We start from the raw sequence: 11,271 nt of genomic DNA on the forward strand, positions 1-11,271 counted from the left end.
TTTATGGATATTAAACTAATCACGAGAATACTTTAAAAAATATTGTTCTCGTATTATGGATAATGTAGGACGGTCAGTACAATTAAACGGCATGAACTAAAGTTTATATAAAAATCAATAAAAAAATAAAGGCACTTCGGATAATGATCCTTGGTCTCATCAGTGCCATCATAATAGCAAACAAACATAGCTCTAATGTTATATTTTAGCGTCCTGTTGCACTGATTTAAGTCCATGATTTATTTCACCGTCTTTTAGTGCATACACTTATCTACCTCAGTCCTTTCTCCCGCACTACATGTTTCGGCACAATACACGCAGTCACAGGAGCAAGACACAACATAAAGCACAATCCACATACGGTAATAGAAAGAGTGCTCCGACAGAAGAGATTAGAGGTGACTCGAGAAGTGAGATACGACGTAGGAAAAATCCTGAACAATTTTAATATTTTATATTTGTCAGTATATATGATAAATATATATTTTAATTATTTTAATATGAAGACAATGCATGCAGTGAACTAGTTTGACGTTAATCGAATAAGCACCTGAAGATGGCACTTTTGTGCCGAAACATGTAGTGCGGGAGAAAGGAGTGAGGTAGATAAGTGTATGCACTAAAAGACGGTGAAATAAATCATGGAAACATAGCTATGTTGCTGTTTTGCTAGCCTGTGAAGGAAATCTGAATATGGTTCTTTCTGTTAATCCGGAATTGTGATTACCTTGTAGAACAATGAAAATGCAGGTACACAAAAGTATACTCACTGCTTATCTTATTGCTCATAGATAACGGTTATAGTATGCAATTACCAGACATTGTCCTGAAACACTAGTACAATCTGTAGCGTGGGTGAGGCATGCCGATAAGAAGGCAATGTTTATCAGGTTTATCAGTCATGAGGCGGAGCAACACCTATAGACGACTAGAGATGGATACGTCGATTTGTCAATTTTTGCTATTGGACGTAGACGACAGACTTTCATTTCATTATGATAATTTGGAACGGCATTCGTCGTGTATCGCCTACAATACGTTAAGCTTTGTCTTGGGTCTTGGGTCTTGAACGTCAGATATAGCTCAGTCGTCAGTTGGTAACGTAGGTAACCTCGATCGGCCTCGTTGGTGAACGGGGAATTCCCGAAAACGAACTTTTTAAAATAGGTTGGTAGCGTTTAACCTCGGGAAGAAAGGTAAGTTGGATCTGTTGGATGCTGTATGAAATACGAAATATAAATCATAATATCTATAGCGAGCTTTACAATATGGAGAGGGCTTAGTAACTGTTTGCGATCTGTAATATAATTTCTGATGTTGACCCCAACAATATTCCTTAACCTGTCCCTGAAGTTAGTTTCTGTAATATACGGGTACAGAAGAAAGCTACGCACAAAATTAGTCTCAGAATGCGTGCCATATTGCAACGTTAAGTAAATTTGAAAACAGTAATCCATAGTATTTATGTAGAGGTATAGAATACGCATTCTCCCAGTCTTTTAACTCACAGAAGCGAAAATTAAAAATCAATCGTCAGTAAATCTTATGTGGTTGTTGTTTGTTTGTTACTTCTACGAGTACGTGAACCGAAAGAAGGAACCAGTGTTCAATCTAACCCTACTTTATTAAGACTAACTTTTTGATACACATAAAATGTTTTGTATATATTCACACACATAACAATAGTAACACAAACAATAGAGAAATTAGGAACAGCGCATGTAGCATTTTAAGAATTGTAACTTTATTCTCTTATTGTAATCGGTCAAGGTACAGTAATTGACTTGGCCTGTATCATGTAACAGTGATCTATAGAGATTAAATAAATACGTACATACACACAGTCTCTTATTGAAAATTGTTTACTACGACGTTACCAGCTCTAGCATATTTTAACAGTAGAGAGCTGCCAACATAACAGTTGTGGAAAATTAGGTGGGACGAGGAGATTGTCTTAAGTCTTCTCTGCGTGGTTTCCGTAGGATATGTTGTGATTTTTAGAAAAAATACCTACGTATTTTGTAATCACGAAAGTGCTGGATAAGAGATAAAGCCCACAACTTTAAAGAACTAGGATATGATAATGTGTCTAGTCAAGGCTATTTCTTGTCTAAGGGGATACTGGTAGATTAGAATTGAACAGTGGTGAAATGAAAATTGGCAGGTAAGACCAGAGAAACTCGGAGGAGAATTTCTGCATTGAAATTTTGCCCACCGTGAGTACCATCAAACATTGAATGTGATGCTTCCAAAATTTGCATCTTTCACAAATATCTGTAATTCCTGCTGAAAATTTGGGTCTGTACATTTCATACTGTCATGAATTGGATTTATCATGCATTTGCCCATATCATTATTAGTTTATTTTTAATAAAATATTTAATTTAGTCAGACATGAGAACTAAAGAAAGAGTTCTGACTAGTGGGATATAACCCTTTGTAGTCTGTTGTAAGTAAAACCGAAATTTTGGAGGAACGTGTTGCCTTCAACTTTAGGGTTGAAGAATATGCCAAGCAAGAAAGCATGAAGGGCTGCACCATAGCTCAAGCAGTTAGTCGCTGGCTTCCCATCGCGGCCGCCCGGGTTTGATCCCGGGTCTGGTCAAGTGGGATTTGTGGTGGACAAAGTGGCTCTGGGGCAGGTTTTCTCTGAGTACTTTGGTTTCCCCTGCCAATCTTCATTCCACCAATTGCTCCACAATCACCCTCACCTATCATCTGGGGCTGGTACAATAGGCCAGAAGTGGCCGTAGCACAAGGGACTTAGTCCCACCCCACTAGCAATAAAAAAAAAAAGCATGAAAGCAGTTGGCAGTGGACTACACAGCGTTATGTCCTAGAAGATAGAACTCTTCATAACCTTCGCATAACATTCTTCATGCGCATACAAAATTGCCTGAAAATTAACATGAAGTCTGAAGCGAATATCCATGGTAACTTTTGTCAACCATAGCATGAACAGCTAAGAAAAATGTATACATGGAGCACAATTTTTGTAGGACTAGATACAGTTTTAGCATGGGAAAATTAACCCAAAACACATGGGGGGAAAAATGAATCTAAGTGTGAATGCATTTGTAGAGAAATATGCATGTATTTAAGACCACCCAGAATATCAGTTGTTTGGTGGAGCGTGCAATTCAATGGAGCATTTCATTAGGCCACTGATTTTGATTTTTGGTAAAAAGTAAAGTAAATTTATCCCTCTGCTTCATTAATTAAGCATAATGCCAATGTGTGGAGGTATACCTCCAAGCATTCTTAACCTCAGCACTAGATGGAGGTTAGTAGTGAGCTGTTTGCCCAGGCAGCTTAACCCTCAGTTCAAAAGCCACTCCCCCCAGTTCTCATTTGGTAGGGGGCTGGGTGAGCCCCAGAGATAGTCTGGATGGAAGTGGAAAAGTGAAAGATTTGTTGCCCCAGCTGAGAATTTAATCCTGATTCCTCACCATCCTGCCTAATATCACAGTTATCATTTTCAAAGCCAAAATTGGNGGGGGGGCATGCAAGAGTTTCCCAACAATGTTGCACAAACAGTTGTGAATCTTTCTCTGATTCTCTGTTTGTTGGGCATTTCACACTTCCTTGTGTAAAGGGTTTAGAGACTTTTTAATAAAGTATGTAGATTAGATCACGTTAGATTAGATTAGATTAGATTAGATTAGAATAGATTAGATTAAATTTAAAAAAAGTTAGTATTAGTGTGACTGGGGGGCACGCAGTAGCATAGTCGGTTGAGGCACTATGCTACAAGCTGGAAGTTTGTGGGTTTGAATCCTGATGAGGTGATTGGTTTTTTTTTTCAATTCTCCTAATCCTTCCAGCCGCAGTATGACCCTGGGGTCGACTCAGCCTCTAACAGAAATGAGTACCAGGAATATTCTTGGAATGTTCTTGGGCTCAAAGGGCTGCCGGCGCATGAGGCTGACAACCTTGTTGCCATCTGTGAGCTGATGGTCTAGAAAAAATGTGGTAACCTCAACATCTCACAACCCTATGGGCCTTCACGGTCTGTTACAGGGATACCTTTACTTTACTTTTTACTTTTATTACTGTGACTCAGGTTCAAATGTAAGGACTATCATGTTTATGCACTTCCTCCACCAGGGATTGAACCTGGGCTTCTGCAATGTGAGGCCAGCATGTAATCACCTGAGTTTTGGCATGACTATAGTGTATTGTATAGTTCCTTCTTGGGGCTGTGAACAGGTGACAGACACTAGTGAATTATTGTGTATTGGTAGATTTTCTGTAGAGTTTTCTCATACATGCTGTCATTATTGTGTGAATTATAGAGAAAAATGAGTAAATTTAGGAATGTAATGAATGTAATTGAAAGTAGAGTGCAGGAAGAAATAGTTACTGAATAATTTAATTTTCAGGCAGGAAGGAAAATGGCTCATGGAAGACAGCAAAGGAGGAACAAAAGTCGTGGAGCAGTGGGTGTCACCTACTGTTTTTTGTGTGGATTTGAAGCTGAGGATAATGATGCATTTAGGGGTCACTTGGAGGAGTTACGTCACAAATATAATTTCAAGCTTGCTGAATTCAAGAACAAGAGGTCTGTTTGTTCTATAGTTCATTGCCCAAGATTGTTTGTGTATAGGACTGGTAAGGGCTGCCCTCTGTGTCAAATGTATGTGAAGTAAACAAAATGAGTAGGAAGGTGCATGGGTGTTTGGTGGTAGCTGTTTGATGGCTTGCATTCTTTTTTCAATAACAAGGTTATTTGTTTATTTAATATGTTATATTCCAAACATCGCAGTGTACTTATTCTCGTCTATGATTTATGCTAACTGTCTTAGAATGCACACACTTTTTCACCTTACTCTTCTCTTTTGCACTACATGTTTCAGCACTAATGTGCCATCTTCAGGTGCGTTTTCTCTATGCACGTCTAACTACTGCATTGCATGCCCTGATGTCTTCATATTAAAATGACTAAAATATATATTCATCATGTATAATAATAGATTTTAAATATTAAAACTTTTCAGGATTCGTCATCCTTACGTCGTATCTCAATATGCAGATCACGTCAATCCTCCTCTGTGGGAGCACTCTTCCTACATGCATATGTGTATTGTGCTCTTTGTTGTGTCTTGCTCCTGTGACTGTGTGCGTTATACAACTGGATATGTGTGTTTGTGTGTCTTATTCTCACCTTTCAGTATTTTGTCTTCTTACTCTGACCCATTGCACTTAACTTAAAGCCTTAAGCACGTATTTACATAAAGCGGCCTCTGTAGTCTAGGGGTAACGTTCCCACCTCATGACTCAAGGTACATGGGTTCAAACCCGGCGGAGGTCATGGAATTTTTAAGGGCGGAAAAATTCAGGGAACAAGTCCTCTGGGAGGGACTTGTGTCCTGTGTCGTAGATTTAAGGCCTGTAAAAGATCCTCATGTCTCTAGCAGACCTCTGAGCAAAATTAGGCAGTTTCCCGCCCAAGTAGTTTCCAATTCCTCCAGTAGATGGGGAAGTATCAGGGACAACTACTGGAGAGGGCCAACCTCGCTGGCAGAAGGGGCTGATAGCGAGCACTAGTAGTGGAAGGACATGGCGACTAGTTAGAATAATTAAAAAGGGGGATGCACAGTAGATTAATAAATGGTCGCAGTGCATGGGGTAACCCACCCCCTCTGAATAATAATAATAATAAGTATTTACATATCTTCTGCAGGAATGCGGTAGCGTAGTTGGTTGAGGCACCATGCTACAAGCCAGAAGGGCGCGGGTTCAATTCCCAATGAGGTCATTTGATTTTTTAAGCTGACCTAATCCTTCCAGCTGCACTCTAGCCCTGAGGTCAACTCAGTACGAGGAATATTCTTGGGGTTAAAGGGCAGCCAGTGCATAGGGCTGACAACCTTACCACCATCTGTGAGCCAGTTGTCTAGAAAATGTGGGAACCTCAACGTCTCACAACCTTATGGCCCTCCACGGCCTGTTACAGGGATACCTTTACTTTTTTTATAGCGTATATTATTGTAATTTTATTCTCAACTAGCTGTACCTGGCCACGTGTTGCTGTGGCAGATCGAGTGAATTGCTTCCGCTCCGCGAGTACGACGACCTAAGTTTGATCTTCTGCGAGGCATTATTTGGATGAACTAAAGCAGATCGATTGCACTGAAGAAAAAGAAGGAAAATTATAACAAAATTATACAAAATTGCAAAACATTAAAAAAGGAAAGAACACGAACTGGAAAACAAAGAAACAGCAACAAAAAAATACTAACAAAATATTTCAATTCAAACGCAGATCAATTGACACAGCTCACACCCACCGCCAATTGCACTGAAAAATAAGGAGAACAGTTAAGAAAACGAATTGAAAAACAATGAAAAATAAACTATACTCACGAAATGAATGACGTATAACACGTTACAGTATATTAATATTGAGTACAATTAATATTTTAACAACCAACCAACCTGTCACAGGCATGACATATGTTACACATGATTTTAACATCATAAAGTCTTAAAATACATTTTTAGTGAATGACATATTCTTGATGTTTTTTAATTTGTTGCATTATTTATGTGTACTTTGATGATAAGAATATGTTGCGTGTTACCTATTTAACGTTGTTGTGGTCATGTGTCTCCTATTCAGTGCGACAAATAACTTCCATGTACGTCTTGGATTCAGCGAATAAGTTATTGAATGCTCACTTTTACACCAGCGAGTACAGTTATTATCACGTCCAGTATCACCCAAAAACTCTTCGGAGCTGGACTGTTATAACCTGGTTTCGGACGCAATAGAGGGCACTTTCGCCCAGGGTTCGATTTCACGTGTTCTGTGATCATTGCCGCGGTTATTTCTAGGCAACAGTCTGTTGGTATTCAATGGACGACAGAACACCTTGTAGAAGTGTTTGGTTTCATCCGTTGTTACGCAACGGAACCTCTTATCCTCTCATCTCCGGGGAAACACGTTTGTTGTTTTGGCAATTCCTATGCAACGGCCCACTGTTATTGCATTTCCATGGAAGTATACTTTCCGGTTTCATCCATTGTTACGCAACGGAACTTCTTATCCTATGCAACTGTTCCAGCGTTACTATGGAAATGACTGCTGGATTTGGAACGTGACATGTTTTTACCTGTCACAGGTGTGACATCTATATAATAGGTACATAAAAAAATGTGCGTGTTTGAGTGCAATGTTGTGTCAAAATTTCAAAGCAATCGGTGAAGAACTTTCGGAGATTTTCGATCAGGGACAAACGAACATTTACATTTTTATTTATATAGATATGCAAAGTCCTCATTTGTCTCTACTAACAACCCTTCTTTGGTACAATAGGCCAGAAGTGGCCACAGTACAAGGGACTTAGTCCCATGCCCCTAGTAATAACTACCCTTCTTACATGGTAGTACCTGCTGCAGATATCATGATTCATTACACAGGGTTCACTTAGTTGGGAGTGGGAGTGACAGTATAGGTAACGTTATCCCCATAACAGGGCGTTGAGGCCCATAGGGTTGTGAGATGTGAGTGCTCCCACATTTTCTAGACAGTCTGTCTGTAGACAGATAGCAATGTGGTTGTCAGCCTTATGTGCTGGCTGCCCAGGATGATTCCTGCTACTCATTTATGTTACAGGCTGCATTGACTCCAGGGCCATAGTGCGGCTGGAAGGATTAGATTAGTTGAAAAATCCAGTGACATCAGAAATTGAACCAACAACCTTCCAACTTGAAGCATAGTGCGTTAACCAACTATGCTATTGCATGCCACGGGAAGGACAGTAGCAAGTGAAACTATAAATTTTGTGTGTACATCATTTCGATTCTTCATAGTTATTTCTCTGTTGTAGAAAAAATGATTGAAATTATTTCCACATAATCCAAATCCATCCATCTAGTAGCTCGTATTTGGCCATCTTGTGGTTTTTGCAAACTAAATGTGGGGAATTATTTTCTTTTGTATTTCTATTGATGTACTTGTAAGGAGTGTACAGTTAGGTATGTGTATGTGGACTGAGTGAGGATTTCTGCAGTACTGATGATATTAATTTGTTTGAATGCAACTCATTCCAGAACATGTTTCACTTGAATATGCCTCATATTTTCTCGTTTATTGCAGAAAGCATAAAGCAAAGAATCGTCATGGTGTTGAGATTAATGTGTGTTGCAAAGGGAAGAAGATAGACTCAACTTCAGATGGCACTGTTAAATATATTGTAAGTAGCTGTGTATGATTTGGTTCTAAAAGTAAGGAAGTACATGGATTTAGGGTGCCGTGTAACAAGGAGCGTTGTGCTTTATAGGTTACAGGGTATTCTGTTATGTTTATCAGACTCTTCACTTTGATGGTATGGGTGGTGGGGCACAAGAAGTATGTGCAGAATTTTGATGAGGTGTTTCCTGCAAAGTAGCTACTTCGTGGACTTAGAGCGGCCGTGTCAAACATGCGGCCCCCATAGCCACAAAGTGTGGCCCCTCAAATTTTAGAGGTAATTGATATTAAAATCAATATTAAAATTTTAATAGAAATGTTTTTTGTAAAGACAATTTTCCAACAGACAAGAAGACAGGAGTCTCACACAGACATAAATTAGCAGGCTGCAGGCAATTCAATGTTTTGCTATTTCTAATATAATTTCTTGTGTAATCTCTCTTTTTACATATTGAAAAGCTGTTTGATACTTGTCAAAAATGGCATTCTCTTGCTTATTAAAACTGTAAGATATGTGACTTTAGGTAATTATATTGAAATTATTCCTAAATAATAAATAGAATTAAATTTCCTTGTATGAAAATCTAATGTATATTTCTGTTTTGAAGTGCGGCCCTGTACTATTATTTATAGGGCTGAGGCGGCCCTCTGCACAAGTTGAGTTTGACATGTCTGACCTAGAGCATATTGGAGGAGAATATCAAGATCTATCTTAGGGATATAAGTAATGTGGGTAGGAGGTGAATGACTGGCTCAGTACCATGCCCAGTGACAGGTTTTATTATTACTATTGTGAACTAGACATGTGAGAATGACTTCCAGCTCAAAACAAGAATTTTAAGTAATTTCAAGAACAATATATGTACATTGGACTAGGGTTTTCATTATTACAATTTATAACATGGACACTTTGTCACAATGTTATAATTGTACTGCTTATCTATTTTGGTATCAGATATTTTGCAATCAGTTTCTTTCTGTTGTGGTTTTAAATTAAACACTACCAATTATTTTTATTGTGTTTGAAGGTGATTCAGTTTTCACTAATTGTTTTTAGTCATTCATTATGGGAAATATTCCAGCCAGGGATACAATGTGCAGACTTATCTCTGGGGCCCACTCACCCTCCTATGTGATGGGTACTGAGGGCTCTTTCTCCGGGGGGTTAACTGGCCAGGGTATGAAGCTGCTGCTTGTAGGCCTTGGTACAGAGTGGTTCACCATCCTATATTGGTTAACCAGTACCACAGTAACTAAGAAATGACGTCCTTATCTTTCTGTTGATTTCTCAGACATTGTGTAATGACAGTGAACTCTAGATATTGATGTTGCATGCTTGTCTGCAACGTTTTGTACTTCTGATTACAGATAGATCCAGAAACGTCAAATGTTGTTTATGAATTTGAGGTGAAATTCACTGGGGGGAGGAGAATTCGTCATGTTTCCTTAGTACGTGCAATGCTGCTGCATCCGTACAAGGCATTCAAGATTAATGATAAGTTTAACATCTCTGCTGGAGCTGAGGTTGAACTTCGATTACAGCCAGGTATGAGGTGAAATTTGAGGTGCTTACAGTGTTAAATGTCAAGATTAATATGTTCTAGGATGTGAGGCCATGCAGTTTGATAGAATGTAGAGGAATATACTGTCTCCATCTTCATGGTAGAAGATGGACTGAAGGTGGAGGCAGCAAGTTGCTTCTAAATATTGGTAATCTTCTGTCAGGCTACACAACAACATCCCATAGGACAGTAATCTTCATAGTGACACACCTCCAAACTTGTGGGCAGTATGGTGCACTGACATTTCCATTGCAGCATGTGATCGTGTGATGAAACCCCCATTCTTCTCTGTTCTCCTATAAGTGTGGCTTTTGTATCTGTGTCATTGCTTTCTGCTTAAATGTTTTTTTTTTAATTCGCTTAGTGGGGGTTGGAGTCCAGCTGGTTCCACCTGGCATGGCGGCCACTGATTGGTGTATTGTAGCCTGCCCCAGGTGAGTGTGATGATGGAGAATTTGGTGGAATGAAGATTGGCAGGGGAAACCAAAGTACTTGGAGAAAAGCTGCTCCAGTGCCACTTTGTCCACCACAAATCCCACTTGGCCAGACACAGGATCGAACCCAGGCCACTGCAGTGGGAAGCCAGCGACTAACTGCTTGAGCTATGGCGTGACCTTGCTTTCTGCTTAGTAAAACTTGCCTTTTTTGACCTCTTTACTCTGTCTTCATATCTGAGATGGTTGCTTGTTTGATATTTTTATTTTTGATTTTGTGAAAGGAATCAGTTTATCATACATGCATAAGTTGTTATCACTACTACCATATTTGCCAGAATGCAAGCCCCACTTTCCCAAAATTACACTTTTAAAATTTGAGGGCAGCATATAAGCAGTTTTTAGACAAAAGGAAACATTGTTGGCTCGTCTAGTTTCAGTAGAGGTTCACAGTGTCCCGTCTTCTCTAAATGATAATACTTTAGCTTTGGTTGGACTGTACATCAACGCAAATTCGGTTTAAATCAGTATTAACAGATTAATGGAACTGTAATGTAAATGCTTCATACCCAACTTTTTGACGTTATTAGAGCCTCTCGTCAACACCCCAAATGAAGTTCATCTGTAGTAATACAATTAACATGAAACTTGTTTACTCTGAGGTATTATGATTATTGCATGTAAGTGCATAAATGATTTTGTTTTATTTTAATTGATCGGTATAGTTCACTTGTGAACAAAAATAGTGGAGTTTGTTTTGTTTTTATTTAAGGCCATGTGATCATGGGGGTATGGCTTAACCCTTTGACGTGGTCATTTAAATTCCGCGGCCGCGGCTCCTGCGGTAATATATTCAGCCGGCCATTTAAATTTTGCTCGAAAATTATTTATTCATCATTGTTCTTAAATTCTATGAGATAGGAACATGAAACTTTCACTAAAATGATCTTAAATTGTGGTTTTATAACCTTACCTTATAATATGGGAGCCCTGTATCTCGGCCATGGGTGCAGGTTGTTTAGTATTTGAGCAGTGAATGGTACGCCTTGAAGGATGAAACTTTCACTAAAATGATCTTAAA

The 11,271-nt window shown here is 39.0% G+C and overlaps 1 protein-coding gene across 7 annotated transcripts in view; it reads left to right on the forward strand.

The window, feature by feature from the left end:
- Positions 1-651: 651 nt before the first annotated feature.
- LOC111873956 (putative helicase mov-10-B.1) overlaps positions 652-11,271 on the forward strand; it is a 37,621-nt gene continuing 27,001 nt past the window's right edge. Inside the window, exons 1-4 of one of the 7 annotated variants that reach the window (XM_023869074.2) lie at positions 652-750; positions 4,383-4,561; positions 8,102-8,198; positions 9,563-9,740. In XM_023869074.2, coding sequence (XP_023724842.1) covers positions 739-750; positions 4,383-4,561; positions 8,102-8,198; positions 9,563-9,740 — 466 coding nt within the window. In that variant the 5' untranslated portion in view covers positions 652-738. Of the gene's footprint in view, positions 751-993; positions 1,197-1,447; positions 1,473-1,995; positions 2,217-4,382; positions 4,562-8,101; positions 8,199-9,562; positions 9,741-11,271 lie in introns of those variants that run through there. The other 6 variants (XM_023869079.2, XM_033755428.1, XM_023869103.2 and 3 more) reach the window with 6 other exon arrangements.

This window comes from Cryptotermes secundus, unplaced genomic scaffold, assembly GCF_002891405.2.
Source record: "Cryptotermes secundus unplaced genomic scaffold, Csec_1.0 scaffold47, whole genome shotgun sequence".
NCBI lineage: Eukaryota > Metazoa > Arthropoda > Insecta > Blattodea > Kalotermitidae > Cryptotermes > Cryptotermes secundus.